General features: G+C 36.3%; 1 protein-coding gene across 1 annotated transcript in view; it reads left to right on the top strand.

The window, feature by feature from the left end:
- The window catches only part of EMC2 (ER membrane protein complex subunit 2), a 41,656-nt gene extending 25,856 nt beyond the window's left edge, over positions 1–15,800 (top strand). The window contains exons 8-11 of the mRNA XM_059671908.1: positions 2,105–2,186; positions 2,824–2,934; positions 3,971–4,075; positions 15,406–15,800. Of these exons, the coding sequence (XP_059527891.1) occupies positions 2,105–2,186; positions 2,824–2,934; positions 3,971–4,075; positions 15,406–15,492 (385 nt within the window). The 3' untranslated portion in view covers positions 15,493–15,800. The remainder of the gene's footprint in view (positions 1–2,104; positions 2,187–2,823; positions 2,935–3,970; positions 4,076–15,405) is intronic.
- Positions 15,801–22,913: the final 7,113 nt, after the last annotated feature.

Here is a 22,913-nt window from a genome sequence, read left to right as displayed (position 1 = left end):
AATTAATTATGATAGTGATTATTGTTCCTTTTTGTAGGCCCAGCCTTATTGTAAAATTTCATAACAAATAGAATTATTAAAATGTTATAAGGAAAAATAATGTTGATAAAGCAGTCTAGGGACAAATATGTAACCTATAACTAGGCTTTTGTGAGGATCAGAAGAACTTTTAAAAACTTAATTTAGTAAAAGAAACATTTAGAAGGGAACTGTCTTTTTGATGAAGTTAGATGTTTAGAGGCCACTTTCCCCTTGTCTTATAGAATAATAAATACATATCAGATAGATAAATACATATCAACACTTTTGTTGTTCTAGACATTAATTCAGTTATTTGTTCACTCATTTATCCAGGCACCCATTATGTACCTATCATATGTCAAGAACTGGTTTTGGATATAAAAATGAAAGGGCTAAACAGCTGCATGATCTTTGATGAGAATCCTATATAATAAAAGGCAAATATGCAAATTGTCCCCTCGGTAGTTCAACCAACTGGGTGTTTGACCACTCGCTATGATGTGCGCTGACCACTAGGGGGCGGCGCGGAACAAAGGAAGGCCCCAAAGGCCCTGATCGCTGGCCAGACCTAGGGACCCTACCCATACATGAATTTCGTGCACCAGGCCTCTAGTCTATTTGTAAGAACCTTCATAAATCTAAAATACTGTGATTTGGGGGTAATCTGCATGCAGTTTTGGTTCCTCAGACCCTTTGGATTTGATTGTTGTTCCTGTCTTTATGTTATCATTCAATCGTCATTACTAACATCACCACCACAACTTTCCATTGTGGTGTGTAGTGCTTATAGGCAGTATTCATAGTGGTTAAGAGTGTAGACTATCTGGAGTGGCACAGCCTGAGTTTTAGCTTAATCTTTGTGCCTCAGTGTTCTTAACTATAGAATGGTGATATTAATTTCCTATTTCCTAGGGTTTTGGTAGGATTAGATGAGTTAATACTTCTAATACCTAGAAAATAATACATAGTGAAGATGTGATATGAGTTAGATTTTGCCCTTGCTGGTTGAATCAGTTGGTTGGAACGTTGTCCTGTGCACTGAAAGGTTGCGAGTTTGATTCCTGGTCGGGGTTTATAGGAGGTAGTTGACATTTTTCTTTCACATCAATATTTCTCTCTCCCTTCCTCTCTCTCTCAAATCATAAAACATATTTTTTAAAAAGTTAGTTCTTATTAGTCACATGTGTGAAACTGCAACATGTATATTTTGAAAAGTAAGTATATCAGATACTAGTTTAAAGATAGGATATCGGTGACCAATGCCAAAAATAACTGTAGATAACCTTTTTCTAATTGGTACGCTCATCACCTCCTCACTGTGAATAAATCTTAGGATACCTGTATTCTTTAGAATTTCTTATAAATAGTGAGTATAGTCACATGACTTTAAACATAAAATACATTGAAGGGAATTGTAGTTACCTGGTGTAAAACCATTTTTTCCAGAACCCTTTGCAGTAGTTCTCTCCTTAGGTTTTCAGCAAGATTTTTGTTTCTCTACCACGTGATTAAATAGTAGCAGAGTGTATATCAAAGCCACTAAGTCTATTTTTTATAGGTTTAGAAATTTATGACTTTATTATGATTTTGTATTTTACAGTACATTTAACTAATGAAAAGTCTTTGTAATAGAATATGTTGATAAATTTATGTCTGTAAAGGATTTTTAGTGAATAGAGGGTATTTAATAAAATGTTTATTTCCTCCTTACACTTTAGATATTTGATTATTTTATTAAATGATTTGTGGAATTCTAGAAGTTATTGTATATGTAATTTGATCCACGGTCTTGAGGCCTGTGTTGTTAACAATATTTGAATGTCATAGTAGTAACCTATTTTTAAAAAATATAACCATATATTGATTATTCATGGGCTGCTTTAGGATTTAAGTCTTTGTTTATTTCAGTAAAAAACTAAATATTTGTATATATGAATTCAGGGTAAGTCCTTTATTAATAATAAAGCTATTTCAGTTATTGAGGGAATAAAATGTCTAACATCACTAAACTTGTTTTAAAACTATTTTAAGACATAACTAAGATAAAATTTGTTACTTTTAATTTCTCCTTGATATTTTTCAGCTATGCTAAAGCAGCCTTTTGTTTAGAGGAGCTTATGATGACTAATCCACACAACCACTTATACTGCCAGCAATATGCTGAAGTAAGTGTTTTCAAAAATAGCAATTGTATGTGATTTTATTTTTGTTGGTTTGGGTATTATAATGGAACTAAGATTATGTCATTAATGTTAGGCAAGTATATTAATATTTAAAGCGTTTGATGAAAATTGACTTGGAGTAAAAGTTTTAAATTTTTAATACTGTAATGGAAATAGTGACTTCTCAGTTAAAAGCACTGCTTAAAACAGTGAAATCCTTTGTATTTTTTATTTGTATACTATTTTCTTTTTGAATTACAAATTATGCCACAGTTGTCACCATTTAATAACTTATAAAACATTGACAGTGATTATGATTTTTTAAATTTATGTTCTAGAAAATTCATATCAAGGTCAGCATTTTGGGGAGTAGCAGGTATTTGTCATTAAGGATAGCAATGTAATTCAATGCTGTAAGGTTAAAAGGACTTCATTATTAAGGACTGTTAATAGAATAGTTTTTTGGGGAAGGTTATGCTTTAAACTTTAACTTTAACAACTTTAAGATGAAAATTTTTAAACATCTTGTATTTGTTTACAGAATATCTGTTTCAGTTACTAATGCCTATGGTATGATGAAACATGCTATATTTCAAAGTAGTAAAATAAACAAGTTTCAGCACTCTGAAATTTTTAACAGGTTAAATATACCCAAGGTGGACTTGAAAACCTTGAACTTTCAAGAAAGTATTTTGCACAGGCATTGAAACTGAACAACAGAAATATGAGAGCTTTGTTTGGACTTTACATGGTGAGTTAAGGTGCATGTTTAATGTTATTTTACCAAATCTGTCATTTAAACTACATTAACTATCCTATTCAATCACTGCTTTCTTGTTTTTTTTCTTTGATAAGCATATGCATTTTTCCTTCTAGTTAGCTATGAGTAATAGGTTATAACATAATTTTATTTTTGAATGTTAATATATCCCATCTATTTGACATTTCATTGTAAAATATTTTTTATTGTATCAGAAGTGATATATTCCCTTATAAAATTAAATAGTAACTGATAAAAATCCATATTATCTATTTCTTAATTATTTTGATATTCTTGGATTTATTCCCAACATTGTTATGGTTCTTACCTTAAATTAAAATTTTATGAGATATTTTTAAACTATGACAATAAAAGACATATTAGAAATAAAATCTTTAATGTCAAATTAAACCATTTTTTTATGGTATAGAAAACCAGTTTGGAAGTTGTGGGAAGCATGTAATTAAATATTCCCATTATTTGTGTATGCCAAGTGACAAGCTTAGAAAAGTAAATTAACAAGAGCTTTGGGGTAGGAAGAATTTGCTGAGCTTTAAAATATATATAAAATGAGCCCCTCTCTACAATCAAAATGCCTGGAAAAATAAACTTTCCTTTAATAAGCCAGTTCTTTGAAATTTTAATTTATCCTAGTCTTTTTATGGACTTTCGGATGAATGAAAAGAATTGATTGCAGAGATGGAGTCAGGAAGAAACAAATTAAATACTTTTCAGGAAAGAAATGGAATTTTACCCTTAAGAGCTGTGGTAGACAACTAATAAAATAATTTTCGATATTTTTTAAGATATCCTTTCTCTTTTCTATTTGGATTATTCATTATTTTAAAACATATTGTCATTTTTAAACACTGCAATTTTATTTAACTTTATATTTATTCTAAAAACAAATTGTTTTGGTACAATTTTTAAAACTTTGTTATCCCATTGCAACTGTGACCTTACATGTTTTTTATTATCTTGATAGGAAAATGGCATTTCGTTTTTGATGTTTCCTTTTTGTTTTTAGTCGGCAAGTCATATTGCTTCTAATCCAAAAGCAAGTGCAAAAACAAAAAAGGACAACATGAAATATGCTAGTTGGGCAGCTAGTCAAATAAACAGAGCTTATCAGGTTAGTATTAATAGTTTTATTTTATGATATAGGTCAGTTAATGTATTGTATGTCTTAGTTGTTTTTGTTTCTACAAAGTACAAAGCCAAATGTCCGTCATTGGACTTTTATGCCTTTGGGCCTTTATCAAATGTGTTTTAACTACAGAATGAACTTGTAGTTGTAGAATAACTTTTTTTTTCTTTCCCTAGAGGAGTCTGTTACTATTATGATCTCATAATTAGCCTCACCATCTAGAAATCTCAGTAGTTCTGTATTTGGCAAATAAAAAGTAATTGTGAAAAATCCAGAAAGGATAAACAAATTTCAGGATGCATTTCAGAAGCAAATTGGGTATGTGCGTGTGTTATTAGTTAGAGGTATCTCAAATAATGAAAAAGGAAAGAAAAGCCTAAAAGTAAACTAATCAGACTATATAACAGTTTATGTACTCGCCTTACATGTCATATCTTACCTGATTTTCTGAAGCTCATACCTAGGAGATTCTTTAAGAAGGCCTCATGGAAAAACATATCTTCTTACATCTTGCATGTTACAATTTATCTGTCTATAGCCTTTATATTTGAAGGATGATTTGGCTTTTTATGAAACCTTTATGAAGCTTACAAAACAGTCTTTTAAACATATTGTTCCATTGTTTTTTAGGATAAAATATTTCTGTCAAGAAGTCTGACACCATCCTGATTTTCTTTCCCTAATAAGTAACTTAGACTTTTTGTCTGGGTTCTCCTAAGGAATGTTTTATTTATTTTTAAAGCACTACAGTATGTTTTGTTGATTATTCTCGGGTTAATTTTTCAAATATACAATAGACCCTTTAATATGTGGATGTTAGTCTTCTTTTAATTTGAGAAATTTGCTTTTAAAATTATAATTTTAAATACTTTATTGTTTGCTTAAGTTTTCTTTTTCTTTTTAAAAAAATATATTTTTATTGATTTCAGAGAGGAAGGAAGAGGGAGAGAGAGATAGAAACATCAATGATGAGAGAGAATCATTGATTGGCTGCCTCCTGCATGTCCCTAATGGGAATTTAGCCTGCCACCCGGGCATGTGCCCTTGACCGGAATCAAACCCAGGACCCGTCAGTCCGCAGGCTGAGACTCTATCCATTGAGCCAAACCAGTTAAGGCTTAAGTTTTCTTTTTCAGGTCTCCAATTATAAGTCTATTGCAGCAGTTCTCAACCTGTGGGTCGCGACCCCTTTGGGGATCCAACGACCCTTTCACAGGGGTCGCCTAAGACCATCGGAAAACACATATATAATTACATATTGTTTCTGTGATTAAGCACTATGCTTTAATTATGGTCAATTTGTAACAATGAAAATACATCCTGCATATCAGATATTTATATTACGATTCATAACAGTAGCAAAATTACAGTTATGAAGTAGCAAAGAAAATAATTTTATGGTTGGGGGTCACCACAACATGAGGAACTTTATTAAAAGGTCGCGACATGCCCTAACCGGTTTGGCTCAGTGGATAGAGCATCGGCCTGTGGACTGAAGGGTCCCAGGTTCGATTCCGGTCGGGGGCATGTACCTTGGTTGCAGGCACATCCCCAGTAGGGGGTGTGCAGGAGGCAGCTGATTGGTGTTTCTCTCTCATCGATGTTTCTAACTCTCTATCCCTCTCCCTTCCTCTCTGTAAAAAAATCAATAAAATATATATTTAAAAAAAAAAAAAAAAAAAAAGGTCGCGACATTAGGAAGGTTGAGAACCACTGGTCTATTGGCTCTCTTTTCTCATGTCCTATATTATTCATTTTTCCCCTATATTTTTTTCTGTCGTTTTCTTATTTTTCTCTTTAATAATTCTTATGGAGTTACTTTATATTCTTTTTCTTATTCTCTATGTTTCAGGGAGACAATTTTCCTTGGCTATTAGGAGAAAGTTTTAGGGAATCAGAGAGAGAATAGGATAGCTTTTCCAACTTGACTTCTCTGTAGCTTCCTCATCTTCTCTGTTAAGGAGAACTCAAATATGACCTCTTTGTATATTCAGCTTATGTCAGAAGTAGGTCTAATTCAGAAATACATTTTGGTCCACCCCTCTGTTCTACCCCTAGATCTCTATAGATCTTAAATTTTGAGGTGTTGCTTTCATTTTTAAATGTTGGGTTTTATTGTTAGTTTTTTCGTTTTGTTTTCTTCTGGGATTTGCTGCCTCTGGGCATGACTACCTTTTCTAAACCATCTCTCCTCTTCTTACCCCCAGGGTTTCTGTCTTTGTCAGTTTGGTTTCAGATTCCAGTAATTTTCTTTCTGTCTGAGGTGGGTTGTTTTTTGTTTGTTTTGTTTAGTTGTTTTTTTTTCCCCTTTGGAAGAGGGTATTTACTAGATATTTCAGAAATTTTTAAGTCTGACTATTAGACTTGTTTAATGTTACACTTGCATATCTTTGATCTGTAGCCTTTGAGACTGTCCTGGTTTTACAGGCCATTGGCAGATGCATCAGTTTACACTTTTTTTCTCTCTCTGTGGCTTATAGAGTAGTAGATTGTCCTCTTTTACTTCCTGTTGCTCCTACCACACAGCTGTTGGTCTTTTTTAGGTCCTTCTGTTGTTGATACAACTATATTCTAGGGTTTTGGAAAATTACCTGCTATGTAGTTTTTTGAAGTTGTCTTCTTTGGTCTTGTTTTCTGTTATTTTGGTTTTGGTGCCGTTTCTTTGTTTTTGTACTTTTGTTTGGAGAAGCTTGGGAAGATTAAAAAAATTAAATGCTTTCATGATTACATCATTCAATGCAACTATTTTTATTTTATGTATATAATACAGAATGTTAGCTCTGTTGGGATGTAAGTCATATTTATAAATATTTTGTTGACTGCTTCTTCAAATGCAGTTTTGTTATCGGAGAAAATGGGAGGTTCTCTTCCCCACTGGGTGCTGGTGGTGATGGAATTTTTACAGTATCTCAAGAAAAAGAATTTTCTGAGACTTGCATGGGAGGATGGGTGATTTTTATTTGTGTAGAATTACATCCCTGGGTTTCCAAAATCCCATTTCTCTTAGTCCAGTCATAGAAGAAGTGGAGGTGGAGTTTTAGTAAAGCTGGAAGCAAAGCCAATGGCCAAAGTTTCCTTTCCATGTTGAGCTGGGTCCAGTTCAGTATCAGGCTAGTTGCAGTCCATTAGTCCATTGTTGTGTGGGATGTAAGGGTTGCCCCACAAACCCAGAGTCACACAAGTCCCAAGAGTCCCTAGAGTGTGTGAACTCCTTTGTTCAAGGGATTAATATCCCAGATTTCATGCCCTTGCAATGGCTGTGCCCATTCTGGCCAATGACTTTTGTTCTCAGCTCTGACAGCAAGCACCTTTCCTATGTCACCCCAACTTTATTGGGCATGTGCCTATCTCCCCTTCGTTGGACTCCTGTGGAGTATAAAGTTTAAGCTTCTGGGGAAGCTACCCTTGGGGGGCGGTTCTCAGCCCGGCCTGCACCCTCTCGCAGTCTGGGAGTCCTCGGAGGATGTCTGACTGCCACGGAGGTGGGAGAGGCTTTCCTGGTACCTCTTCTCACATGAGAAAAGATTGAAAAGGGAGCTCTCCTGGTACCTCTTCTCAATTTGTAGTCCTTCTGCCCTCCCCAAGAGTGTTGATTTATAATCTTGTAGTTTTGGGCCTTTTTTGAACTTGGTGGAATTATACAGTATGTTTTTATTTTTTGCCTAGCCAATATCACTGTTAAATTTATGAGACTTAACCTTTATGTCTGTAGTTCATTCATTTTCATTGAACTATAGTCTATATGAACATATATCTTATTTAGTCATCACTTGTTAGGCATTTGGATTATTTTCTGTTTTGGACTATTATGATAATACTATACTGAATATTGCTGTACAAGTCTTTTGTTGTACATATACATATGTTGGTGATGATCTTTGAGTGGAAATACTAGATCATGGGACATACGTATATTTAACTTTAATAGATAAAGTTTGTTTTTCAAATCAGTTGTTTATAGTATCACCAGCAGTGTTACAGAGTTCTCACAGTTCCACACCTTTACGAACATTCAGTCTGTCAATTTGTGTAATTATAGCCATTGTGTTATGTGTGTAGTGGTGTCTCATGGTTTTATTATGCATTTGCCTGATTACTAGTGAGGTTCAACAGTTTTTTTCATGTTTATTGGCCATTTGAAGCCTTATCTTTTTCACTGATTTATGACTTTTTATTTTGATTTTAGTTTACTGATTATGAACCCTTTGTTATATGTATAGCAAATCTCTTCAACTCCTTATTTGCTTTCGCTCCCAAATGATTTTGAAGAATAAAAGTTCTGAAGTTAAATATGTTCAACCTAATCTTTCATTTCCTTTATGGTTTGTGCGTTTTGTTTTCTGTTTAAGAAATTGTTTACTACTCATGGTTATAAAGGCAATCTTGAGTGTCTTTAGATCTTTTTTTCCTTCTGCTTTTCACATTTAGATCCAGAGTCCATTTGGAACTGATTTTTTATGTACAATGTGAAATAGGAGTCAGTTTTCCCCCTTTTAACTATCCAGAGTGTTTTTGTTCATCTCTGTATTCTGTCATGAGTCCCGTTCCATGGAAGCCAGTGCCATATAGTAGTTAAAGAGAAGAACACAGAATAGATCCATGTTGTCTGAGTTCAAAGTTCGGCCCTGACATTTATTAGCTCTACAACCTTGGATATATTATATACTATCCTGGGCCTCACTGTTCATCTGCAAGATGGGCATAATAAAAGTTTTCTGAGGATTAAAGGAGGTAATACATAATTTTTACCAAATCTGACTCCAGAGTTGGCAGGTCTGACTCCAGAGTTGGTGCTCTTAATGGCCACAATATACTGCTATAAAGAGGTGTCAGGTATAAATGTGTCTGACATTGGAATTATAGTTTTGAACTCCCTTTTCAATCTTTTTTCATGTGAACAATTGATATTCTACCTTCACTTTCTTCAGTTCAGACCTAAAGCTTCAATAATAACTAAATTCAGAGGTTTGTGGGGTTTTTTTCTTTCTTCCTGTCCCTTCAGTAACACAAAAGCAGACAAACGTGTCCTTCCCTGCTTATGAGATGCACTTTACCAATAGCCATGACTCCCATCATTTCAGTAATTTCAACCATTATTAAAAGATTTCAGCCCTATTCTTTAGTTATATTTGCCCTCCTTGCCATTCTTATTTAAAAACTTTTTCTTACTGGATTTTTTTAGATCCATATTCTTTTTATATGCTTATTTATAAGGTCTCAGTGTTCTTTGGAAAGAACTCTGAAAGCATCACTAATGCTCCTCAGTCTTTTAGTTTACACTGTAAGCTCTATAATTCTCAGATGTTTTGCACATCTTTACTGAAGGTATGATTTGCCCTTTCTTGACTCTATTGGACAGGATAGTACAAGGAATTTTTGCCAGTTTCTGTAATCTTGGAAGGTATCGCATCTTAATTTAGTTGGTCATGTTATATTTCTGTGTAGCAACTTCCATTTCTCCTCAACTAGGAATCATTGTGCAAAATTATTTCTTCCTCCTGACACCAGTAACAGGTTTTAAATAAAATCTCTTGTTGCTTTTGAAGCTTATATATTCTGTGATTTTTCTACAGAGGCCCAAGGTTCACTTTCTGTCAATCTGATTCAGTAAATATATCTTTTATCCTTTGCTAACTTGGTGATTTAAAATAATGACTTATTTGCTTATGATTCTATAGGTAAGCTGTTTGGCTTGGGCTCAATTGAGTAATTCTACACTAATCTGGACGGGGCTTATTTATTTAAATCTTTCCTTTTTTTTCATTTACAATTGACATACAATATTATAATATTTTCAGGTGTTCAGTGTACACCCCAGTGATTATACATTATAGAACTTATTAAGTGATCATCCCAAAAAATCTCGTATCCATCTGACACTATACATAGTTATTAGAATATTATTGACTGTATTCATTATGCTGTTCTTGACAATCCTGTGACTACACTGTAACTGCTAATTTATATTTCTAAATCCCTTCACCTTTTTCTCCCATTTCTCCAACCCCCTCTCATCTGGCAACCATAAAAATGGTCTCTATGTCTGTCTGTCTCTTTCTGCTCTGCTTATTCATGTATTTTGATTTTTAGATTCAATTGTTGACAGATATGTATTTATTGCCATTTTATTGTTCATATTTTTGATCATTGTTTTCCTTCTTAAAGAAGACCCTTTACCATTCATGTAATAGTGGTTTGGTGGTGATAAACTCCTTTAGCTTTTTCTTGTCTGGGAAGCTTTTTATCTGACCTTCAATTCTAAATGATAGTTTTGCTACCTAGAGTAATCTTGGTTGTAGTTCCTTGCTTTCATCACTTTGAATATTTCTTACCAATCCTTTCTGTCCTGCAAAGTTTCTGTTGTGAAGTCAGCTGACAGTCTTATGGGTGCTCCCTTATAGGTAATTAACTGCATTTCTCTTGCTGCTTTTAAGATTATCTTTGTCTTTAACCTTTGGCATTTTAATTATGATGTATCTTGGTGTGGGCCTCCTTGGATTCCTCTTGTTTGGGACTCTCTGACCTTGCTGGATTTTTTATCTATTTCTTTCACCAGGTAAGGGAAATTTTCTGTCATTATTTTTTCAAATAGGCTTTCCATTTCTAGCTCACTCACTCTCCTCCTTCCGGCATCTCCATGATGTGAATGTTAGTACACTTGAAGTTGTCCTAGAACCTCCTTACATTATCCTATATAATAAAAGGCCAGAGGCCATAAGCGTCACAACCGGATCGACCGCTTGACCAGTCGCCATGAGGTGGCATTGACCACCTCTCGGTTCCTCGCGCCCCCAGCCCGCAAGCGGCGGCGGGGCAGGACTGAGGACTGGTGAGTGGACTGAACGGCTGACCTCTTGGTCCCTGCCCCTGTCCCGCCGGCTCCAATGGATCAACGATGGTGAAAGGGGGAATCAGGGTGGGTGGCGGGAGGACCAGGCTAGCAGTAAGGCCATTGGGATCGCCAGCTCATCCCTGGCTGCTCAGGGCTCAGGCCTGCGGGAAAGCACGTGCTGGCGACTTCACCTTCATGCACATGCGCCAGGCTGGCTGCTGATGGAATGAGCTTCCCGCTTGGGGCCGCTCATGGCAGGGCGGGTAGGTCACGGGCGTGCCCCACAGCTTCTGTCAGCGCCTCAAGCTGCGGTGGCAGCGGCGGCAGCGACAGCAGCGGCGCCTGTGTGAGTGGCCCTAAGCCGGCAGCGCTTTCCATCAGCGGCCAGCCTGGTGCACACACATGGAGGTGAAGTCGCTGGCTCCCACTTTCCTGCAGACCTGAGCCCCCGAGCAGCCAGGGATGAGCTGGTGATCCCAACGGCCTGACAGCCCGGTGGAGGCAGCGTTCGGCCTTGGGACTGGCGAATGGGCAGATGATGACCCTGATCGCAGGAGGCTAGGCCTAGGGACCCTACCCACATGATTTCATGCACTGGGCCTCTAGTTTTCACATATTTGGATTCCTTTTCTTTTTGCTGTTCTGCTTTGGTGTTTTTTTTTACTTCCTCATATTCCAAATCACTGATTTTGACATGGTTGTGGGAGTAGGCAAGTACTGCGTTCACCTATGCTGCCATCTTCTAGGAACTTATTTGAGTAAAACCGAGAACATAAGCCAGGAGAAAGATTTGAAATACTCCCTCGACTGGACTTATTTATATTTCTGTCCTATACTAGTGGTTGATAGCCTCACTTAAATATTCGAAAGGCTATCTCTTGGCTGGGAGTGCTGGGTATCTCTCATTTGGCAGGCTAACCAGGACCTACTCACGTAGGGGTCTCAGGGTTCTAAGAACAGCAAACAGGCAAACTTGGATGTGCAAGGGCTTTTCAAGCTTATGGGGTTGTCACATGTTGCTAATATTCCATTGAGCAAAGAAAATCACATGGTCAGCCTAGATCAGGGATGCAGTACTTAATCTCTCAATAGGAAGAGAAATATGTTCTCATTTGGCAGTTTATTACACTACTAGAGGCCCGGTGCATGAAATTTGTGCACTGGGGGAGGGTGTCCCTCAGCCCAGCCTGCACCCTCTCTAATCTGGGACCCCTCGGGGGATGTCTGACTGCTGGTTTAGGCCCGATCCCTGTTGGACATCCCTCTCACAATCTGGGGCTGCTGGTTTCCAACCGCTTGCCTGCCTGCCTGCCTGCCTGATTGCCCCTAACTGCTTCTGCCTGCCAGCCTGATCACCCTCTAACCACTCCCCTGCCAGCCTGATCGACGCCCAACTGCTCCCCTGCTGGCCCGATTGCCCCCAACTGCCCTCCCCTTTTGGCCTGGTCCCCCCCAACTGTCCTCCCTCCCCTGCAGGCCCAGTCACCCCTAACTGCCCTCCCCTGCAGGCCCAGTTGCCCCCAATTGCCATCCCCTGCAGGCCTGGTCCCCTCCAACTGCCCTTCCCTGCCAGCCCAGTCACCCCTAACTGCCCTCCCCTGCTGGCCTGATCACCCACAACTGCCCTCCCTTGCCAGCCATCTTGTGACCACATGGGGGCAGCCATCTTGTGCGAGGGTGTAACAGCCAATTTTCATATTACCTTTTTATTATATACAATTGTATAACTACATAGTCCCTTCTGCTTTTGTTTATTTTGCCTTCCTTTTTATCCACTTTATTGAGGTATAATATCCCAAAAAACATGCACACATTTTAGGTCTACAGTTTAGTTTTGACAAGTTTAAATTCCCCTCTCACCACCACTCCAATTACGATACACAACATCTTCATACAGAAAGTTCCCTTCTGCCGCTTTGCAGTGAACCCACTCCATACTACAGACAAGCACTGATTTGATTTTTACCACTATAAATTAATTTTCCCTGTACTAGAACTATATACATGAGGTCATAGATTATGTACTCTTTTGTGCCTGGCTTTTTTCTCTCAGTGTAATGTTTCTGAGATTCATCCAACCAGTGTCCCATTTTATTTATCCTATTACTTTGTACACTCACGTTGTTTTCAAAATTGTGTAAAGGTTAATTTTAGCCCAATGTATCCCAGTAATTGCAATGGATGAATCATTGACTATGATGATGATGATGATGATGATGATGATGATGAGCATGATGATCTTTTGGGAGAATTTTCTTTAAGATCCAACAGGGAATTATGAAAAAAGAATTTACTTAAGCAAAATCTAACTGTATAAAAACAAAAATGCAGAATTTACGATTAATGTGGCAAATTATAACTAGAGATTGACATTTTAGTAAGCAAATCTGTGGGATCTAATTGAGAACGTCATTATTCATGTCTAGGCATATAAACAAGTATAAAGAAAAATATTCTTTATTGTAATGTTTTTCTAGGCATTTGTAAATTAGAGAAAATGAGGTTTTAGGAACTGCTTTTCTTTCTTTGTTTCTACTTAATAATGAAACAGAATATGTCTACTACTGACTTTTCAATGAGGTAATTGGTTTAGCATGTTCAGTAGAGGCAGGCAAGTTTGATTAATGCTCATGAAAAACTTTACTGTGAACCTACACACAATAATTTTCCAGATAAATGCTTCTTTGGTATACTGCTAAATTCATCTGTGCTAGTGATCCATATGTTATTTATGATTGTGGAGGTGATTCTGTTACTATCCTTTTGGGAAATAGAAAATTAAATCATGATTTGAGGGAAAAATAGGATTCCGGCTTAATCAGTTAAATTGCCATATAATTCTGGAATAGACAAAATAATTGCATGTCAGGCACAATTTGAAGTGATTGATTTATATTTTCAACTTTCTCTTTATTTGTTCTGACACAAATAAGTTTGCTTTGTTTATTCTAAATAGTACTCACTGGTTGTTAGTAATATTGATACACAAACTTAGGTGATTTTTTTATTAGCTAATTTAAAAAATCACAAATTCATATTTACTATTTTTATTATGTTTAAGTACAAACTAAGTAAAATATTGTATTTTAAAATACTTTTTATGACTCTATGGGAACTTATTTTTATTTTGCTATGTAAGTGTTATTATGTGGTATCCTATTTGTACCCCCTTCCCCAACCCATCAAAGCTTTTACTTAGAATTAGACCTTTAAGTATCTGATTAGGACCATTCCTATTTTGGGTTAGGCAGTGGTAAAAGAAAAGGCTTTCTGCTCTTGGTAAGTCCTTGTAAAAGTGAATTTATCAACTGGATAATAGGAGTGATAAGCACACCCCACATCCTTTACTCACCAAATGCAATTATGTAAAGGCAAAGTTTTAAATGTGGTGTTGCTGTTATGACATTTTGTAATTGTGAATATTTAACATTTGAATTCTTTTCATTAGTAATGTCTTATGAAAGGTAAAAGGGATCTTGATTTCTTATGAGTTCTTCTCTTTTCCTGGCATTTCCTTTAGAAATCCTCTTTATTTACTCTGTCAAATCAAGAGTCAACCACAGAAGCTAATGGTTTAGGAAGTAAGGGGATCATAATGTTAAGCTGCAGCCGGAGAGGTCAAAGGCAGGTTAACAATTCCTGAAACCTATTGCTTCTATGATGTTACCTGTGCTTGATCACTTAATCTTTCTCAACAGGTCATAAGAAGTTTGCCAAATTAAGTTAATTACAAAAGAGAAGGAACACATCATAAATCAAGTACTAAGTACCTAAGACAGCATTGGTATTTGAAGGAAAGATCAGTTACATGAAAATGTATTGAGTGCTTAGATGTTAATTGAAAGTACTTTGTTTTAATAGTAAATGTTAGTACTTTAACTATGGGGAAAATAGGTAATATAGATATAATAAACCTACCCCCATAAGAAACACTTATCTAGTAGCGTTAAATCAAACGGACAAATGATGGGAATTGTCAGTCTAGTTAGAAGTCATTTTGAAATTAGCATGGGGTACTCAACAGTGGTTCCCCCACTGATTATGTGTACTATATTGAATTTAATACACTATGAATTTGGTTTAAATATACAAAGATAGTATTTAATGTATTATATTTTGTTTTCATTGTAAAATCCAATTTAAACTAGAAATGCATATTTTAAAACATGTTTACATCATTGTAATATGTAACAAAGTTTTTTTTGACAGGTCTTTGCTGCAGAAGCATGATATTACCTAGTCAACTAATAAATCTGGAATAATTTAAAGGATTACGACCAACTTTACATAATTTTAGAGATATCTTATACTTAAAATGTTTAACAAAAAGTACTTTACATTTATATTTTACCTTTGTTTGAAAACTTTTGCTTTTATGCTAGTGATAAAATAGATGTTAGCTCTCATTAGCAATGAGAATGTAAGGTTGTGATTTTGAACCTTCCACTGAAATTGACCCTAATTGCATTTTTTAAAAAATTAGTTTGCAGGTCGAAGTAAGAAGGAAACCAAATACTCTCTTAAGGCAGTCGAAGACATGTTGGAAACACTGCAGATTACCCAGTCTTAATGTTTCAAAAATTCTTTCACATTACATTTTACAATTGCACGATTGAACCTATTGGCTTGACTTATTTACTAAATGCCCAGTGCTATTTATATGCTAATTTCCTGTTAAGGCAGTTGTAAAGAATATGTTTATATAAACCTAAAAATTCCTTTCATTGCTAAGCAGAAAGATCAGGAAGGTCCATAGAAGAAGGATTTTAGAGTCTTATTGATTGTACAGCATTCTCTTAATATCACACTGCTTTTAAACCATAATCTGCTGTAGAAATAACCTAATTAAATAAACCATGATGATTTATTAAACTTGCATATGAAGATTATAGTCTTTTTATTATACTTAAACTAGGGGTCTGGTGCACGAAATTCATGCACTGGGTGTGTGTGTGTGGGGGGGGGGGTGTCCCTCAGCCCAGCCTGCCCCCTCTCATATACTGGGAGCCCTCAGGCGTTGACCCCCATCACCCTCCAATCGCAGGATCAGCCCCTTGCCCAGGCCTGACGCCTCTGGCCTAGGCGTCGGGCCCGGGCAGCGGGGACCTGCAATGGCAGCAGGGGGCACCGTGATTGCACGGGCTCCGCCCCTGCCCCTGCAGGATGCCTCTGGCTGAGGCGTTCGGCCCGGGCAGCGGGGACCCGCAGCTGCAGCGGCCCCGCGATCGTGGGCTCCGCTTTAGGCCCAGGCAAGGGACCCCTAGCTCCTGGGACTGCCAGCTTCGACCGTGCCCAGCTCCCATCGCTGGCTCCACCCCTACTTCCTGCTATCACTGGCCAGGGTGGAAAAGGCGCCTGATTCTCCGATCATGGCTGGGGGACAGTTGCCCTGCCCCCCAGCTCTTAGCTCCCCCCTGGGTTTCCGATCACTGTCAGTGGCAGGGGGCTTCTTCCTGCTTTCCCTTTCGCCTCCCTGCATTGTGCCTACGTATGCAAATTAACCACCATCTTGTTGGCAGTTAACTGCCAATCTTAGTTGGCAGTTAATTTGCATATAGCCCTGATTAGCCAATGAAAAGGGTATTATCATACGCCAATTACCATTTTTCTCTTTTATTAGATAGGATAGTGAAGATACTGTTTTAGAACTCAATGCCTAGTTAGCTCTTTTTTTATCTATGATAAGAAATAGATAGCATATATAACTGACTGAGCAAAATATTGACAAATTATTTTAACTCTCCTTTAGTGTCAGGTTGGATTTTGCTCTGTTTCAGTAGGCTGTTGCTTTTTGTACTATAATATTACTCTGCTGAATCATGCTAAAATACGTAATTTTCCAAAATTTAGCAATATGTCTGTAAAATGTTCATTTTGCCATAGAAGATAATTAAATTTTTACCTATAAAATGCTTTAAGGTTCATATATGCTATAATACTCAAATTTAACCTTTATGAAAGTTATATTTAACTGTAAATTACATAAAAGAATATTCAGAGATCTAGAGAATAGGAATTAAAGGGGTTTCAGTGACTGTTATTTTTACTTTATGGTAAAATAAAAAAAATCTAAACTTTTTAGAAGAAAATTTTTTACAATCCTTGTCTCATTATCTCCTTAGTGATAATTGAAATTTCTTCTTTTTTTATACTAATCAACCATTATACTACTACCTTCAACAGTATTTTGCATGTTTCAATAGAAAACAAAGAACTTTGAGAGTTAAACACTTTGTTCAGGCATAAATTAATTTTTAGAATAGTCAATTGTTCATTCAAGACAAATATTTATTGTTAGTATTAGTTTGTAATTTATATATATGTTACATATAATATATATTATATGTAGTCATAATCCTATTTATTTATACTAACATTATACAGAAACTCCTGCTCACTTGTCATTGCTGGATTTGGGCAAATGGGGATGGTGGAGGAATTGACAACCTGAAAGTCTTCAGGAAGAAAACTTGCCAATACCAGCATTTTAACCTTTTGAATAATTCTGTTATTCTTCCTGTCTAGTCTAATTCTTTCATGTTACAGTCCTTTTCATTTTATTTTGTCAGGAGTAATGAGCAACTGTGTAAAAACTCTTCTCATATAAAGATAATTCTTCTGAACTAACCTTTGTTATAACAAAATATACTCTTTTTATACATGAATTTAGTAACTGCATTTTCAACATAATCAGCTATTTAAAATTTGTTTGCTACAAAGAAAATAGTGCCCGCATACTATTCCCACTACCTTTCTTCTTTCTAACCTTCTCCCATCAGTCACTAGAATAGTGTTTTCTTTAGCAATTACATTTGTGTAATAAGAAATTTAGTGCCTCATAACTGTCAGCCTTAGTTTCACTTTGTTTTTTAAATTTTATTACCTTCTTGCCAATAATTTTTCTTTAGTACCTTGTTAATATGTAATAATTTACAGACCTCCATTTAAATGTACTGATAACCCTATCATGGCAGACAGTTGCCTGCTCAACTCTTACCTCCACTTCCTAGTAAATTGTATCCTATATTGTTGAGATAGGAGCAGAGATCCCTGTTCCTCAAGGAGATTAGGATCTTACCCCAATCCCAGGAGATGCATCATGATTAATTTAATATAGAAATGGCTTCATTCTTTATGGCCTGTGATATGCCAGGCCTGTATTTGTGCTGTCTATTATAATAGCCATTAGCTCCATGTGGCTATTTTGCTCTTGAAATATGGCCAGTGCAACTGAGAAATTGAATTTTTAATTTAATTTCATTTAAATTTAAATAGCTGAATGTGACTCATGGTCACCATTTTGGACAGCCCCAGATAATCAAATGTGTGGGCATATGATCTAGTTGATGTTAATGAAATGAACAGAAGAATATTGGCGAGGGCCTTCCTTTCAAATTAAAAAGAACAAGCTTTGTGAGATGAAGCTTTTTGCCTCTTTCTCCTCCTTGTGCCTAGAGATACAACAGCCATCTTACAACCATGAAGTGGCAAATATGAGGATGAAAGCTACATTTCAAAGAAGTTTTCTTAGAAAGATTAGCGGGATCCTGGGTCCCTAAAGGCATTGTTGAACACCTGAACCTACATAAACAGTTTCCAACCTCTACTTATTACATGAGAAAAATAAACCCTTGATTTCTCTTACTTTAGTAATATATGTTTCTGACTAATTATATATACCATTTAACTTTAAAGAAAAAATTGATTGTTTTAAGAGAGAGGGAGAGGGAGAAAAACATCGATTTGTTGTTCCACATATTTATACATCCATTGATTTGCTTGTTGTATGTGCCCTGACCAGGGGTTGAACCTGCAACCTTGGTGTGTCGGGACAAAGCTCTAACCCACAGAGCTGCCAGTTCAGAGCCATTTAACTTTGTTTAAACATGAAAACTCTTATTTTAGACATGCTAGGAATGCTGTTTCAGAATATAATCACTTAAAGTTAAGTAGATAATTAGATATAAGTAATACCTTGTTGCAATTCAGCATCCAGTATTTAAGCCAACAGAAGTGAGAAAAAGGCATATTAAAACAACTTTAACCATAAGAATAATATTGACTTGGGAGCAGAGAGTGATGTAGAAAAAATAGAAATGGAAGACCAATGTTTTAGTGTACTGGAAGCATACAATTTTTATTGGAAAATATTTTAAAGAATGATTTTCTAATGCCATAATCCATTTATTCTCAAGGTAACATCATTTTACTTCATTTCATGGATTTTAGAAGGGAAAAAAAGAAAACGATGATTTAGTTGTACTCCATTTTAAGATAAGGAATGACGTTTCTGAGAAATTGTGCTCACTGTGACAGAGCAAGGAACAGGATCAGGATGTCAGGGGCTCCCAAGATTAGTTCTCTTTCTAATATACTCGGAGGCATATACTTGTCCTTTGATATATTGTTCCCATTTTAGAGTAACAAAAGTAGAGCCAGATATATTCAAGGGACATTGCTTATTAGAGCAGGGAAGCGAATTCGGATTTTAGAATTTGTAAACGATTTTTTAGTGGAATAATAAAGTCCAATTTTATTTTGAACTAAATAAGTTACCCATTTAAAATGTTACTTCATTTATCGTCAATGTGGTAACTATTTTAGACTAGAACTATTTTAAACCTCTTTCCTTTGAACCTCTGATGTATGCTATCTCCCTTTTTACTCTTGGTTAGTAACCTCTTGTTATAGGCCGAATTGTGTCTCCTGCAAATTCATGTTGGAAGTTCTAACTCTGGGTACCTCAGAATGTGAATTTTTTTGTAGATAGAGTCTTTAAAGAGGCAGTTCATGTAAAATTAAGTCATATGGTTTAACCCTAATCCAATTAATTGATACCTTTATAAGAAGAGATTAAGACACAGACACGCAGAGGAAAGATCAAGGAAAGACAAAGAGAAGATAACCATCTATAAGTCAAGGAGCAATTCCTCAGAAGAAACCAACCCTGCTGACACCTTGCTCTTGGACTTCTGGCCTTTAGAACTGTGATGAAATAAATTTCTGTTGTTTAAGACACTCAGGTCTCTGTGTACTTTGTTAAGGCAGACCTAGCAAACTAATTAACAGCTTTCTTACTATTTTTCAAAGAAAGAGAATCAGATAAAGACCCTCCCAGGATCAGATATTCTTGTACCCAGCTTTATTTCTTTTCCTCTTACAATTAAGTAGCCTTATCCTTTTCTGAGCTATTTCCCATTACTGTCCCTTCATTTTTATACTATAGCTGTACTTCACTTTCATGAATTTGCCATACTTTCTCCTACCACAAAGCATCCTGCCTTCCCTCAGACTTCCCATCATCTCATTCTTTACACTTATTCTTAAACTATTTCTTTTCTTCATTATCTCTGCTCTCTTACTTTACTAGATTCTTCCCTCCACCCTTCCCATTATTCCTTCGAAATAGTTTAATTTCATGTCACCAATCTAATGTCACCAATCTTTTTAGTCTTTTAAGCAGTTTTATGCTCTTATTCATTGCAAATTTGTGTCTTTATTTCTATTGCCCCCACTATCTGAGCCCAAGTAACCATCCCCTGACTTCTGGAGAATAGCCAGATGGCTGGGTTTCCTGTACTTTTACTTCCTCCTAGTCCATTTTAAACAGCAGCTAGAATGTTACTAATATCACTAAAGAGGCCAGTTTATCCTTCCCTCATTAAAATTCAGTTGTTTTCCATTTGTTGCTCTTTGGCCTTTGAGGTTCTATATGGTATCAGAATCAGGAAGAGCGATTCAAAATTTTTTTTTGAGTATAAACTATCTCCCTCTCCTCTCTTATTTCTAAATTTATCCACACTTAAGTTCCATGGAGTTGTTATGCTTTCTTCTTCAATATACTTGGTCCTTCTGTATAGACCAGTAACCTTAAGAATTTTTAAGACATGCAATACCTGACTAGCCAGAAGCACTGACCTCTTTTCCCTTAGATTATTTAAAAAAAAAAAAAAAAAAGACAACAGCCAACACAATAGCTGTGCAATGTTAATGAATCAAAATTTTACCTATTGTTTTTGTCAGATCGGCACAAAATATATTTTTGGCGTGTGGCAAACTCTTGGTAATTAGTTTATGAGTGCCATGAGATGAAAAAGGTTGAAAATTGCTGGTATATACCAAAGCCTTCCTTGACTCATTCTCCAGAGGTTAGGCCCTTCTTTTTTTTCTTACTGATATTTTTTTCCCTTTATTTTTTTATTTTTTATTTTTTTTAAATAATTTTTATTTCTTGAAGTACTACAAAGAGTATTACATATGTCTCCTTTTTTCCCCCCTTGACATTCCCCTGGCCTCCCCTACCCCCTAGTGCAGGGATGGGCAAACTTTTTGACTCGAGGGCCACAATGGGTTCTTAAACTGGACTGGAGGGCCGGAACAAAAGCATGGATGGAGTGTTTGTGTGAACTAAATATAAATTCAAAGTAAACATCATTACATAAAAGGGTACGGTCTTTCTTTTTTTTAGTTTTATTCATTTCAAACGGGCCGAATCCGGCCCGCGGGCCGTAGTTTGCCCATGGCTGCCCTAGTGTCTTGTGTCCATTGGTTATTCTTATATGCATGCATATAAGTCCTTCGGTTGATCTCTTATCCCCCCCCGCCCCCCCCCCCCCCGAACCCTCCCCAGGCTTCCCACTGTAGTTTGACAGTCTGTTCAGTGCTGCTCTGCCTCTGCATCTACCCATGTTCATCAGTCTATACTGGTCCCCATTATCTGTTTCAACCTCACCAGGGCCGTTTCGTCCTCACCAGGGCCGTCCAGACCTCACTGGGTCCATCCCTACCTCACTGGGGCTATCCCAACCTCACCGGGGCCGTCCCGACCTCACCGGGGCCGTCTCGGCCTCACCGGGGGATATTTTTAAAATAACATTTTATTTTAAAATACTTTAAGACTCACAAGGAGTTGCAATACAGTACAAAGAATTTCTGTGTACTAGCTTCTCCCTATTATTTTATGTAACCATAGTGCATTATCAAAGCAGGAAATTGACATTGCAACAATACTGTTAGCTAGGATATGGATTTCACAATTTTTACATGTTCTCTTTTTTTTTCTGATTATGAAATGTTATATGTGTAGCTAGAACTTCATAAATTCTCTCTTGCTACTCCTTAATAGTTATACCCTCTTCTAACACAGGTGCCTGACATCTGCTGATCCTTTCTCCATCACTATAATTTTGTCACTTAACTGTTCTATAAATGGAATCACACAATATGTAACCCTTTCAGACTGGTTTCTTTCAGAATATTTTCTTGTAAGTTCATGGGTGCTGTTGCATGTGTCAGTAGTTTGTTCCTTTTTATTACTAGGTAATATTCCACTGTATGAATGTACCATAGACATTCTGGTAATCCACTGTGGAAGGACATTTGAGTAGTTTCACCACCAAGTGGGGTTTATTTCAGAAATGCAGACTGCTTTAATATTTTGAAAATTGGTCAATGCAATACATCATATTAAGAAAATAAGAAAAACCACTTGATCTTTTCAATTGATAATAAAAAAGCATTTGACAAAATGTAGCGCCCATTTATAATTTAAAAAGCTAACTCAGTAATAGAAGGATATTTCCTCAGTCCCACCAAAATCCACAAAACTTACAGTTACTATCACACCTAATGAAAGGTTAAATGTGGTCCCATTAAGATTGAGAATGAGGCAAGGATGTGCACTCTCAACCACTTCTATTTGACATACTATTGGTGTATTGGTGCAGTGTGGTAAGAAAGGTAATAAGACATACGGATTGGAAAGGAAGAAGTAATGGTCTCTATTTACAGGTAACCTGATAGTCTACATAGAAAATCCCAAGAAATCTCCAAGAACATCTTGGAATTCTAACAAGTGAGTTTAGCAAGATCACAGGATACAAGGCCAAGAAAGACCAATTGTATTTCTTTATGCTGGCAATAAATAATATTTATAATATACAAATATTAAGTATAAAATTTTAAAACCATATATAGGATATGTTTGCTGAA

The sequence above is a fragment of the Myotis daubentonii genome, chromosome 17 (assembly GCF_963259705.1).
Source record: "Myotis daubentonii chromosome 17, mMyoDau2.1, whole genome shotgun sequence".
NCBI classification, from domain to species: Eukaryota; Metazoa; Chordata; class Mammalia; order Chiroptera; family Vespertilionidae; genus Myotis; species Myotis daubentonii.
This window is presented reverse-complemented; position numbering and strand designations above follow the sequence as displayed.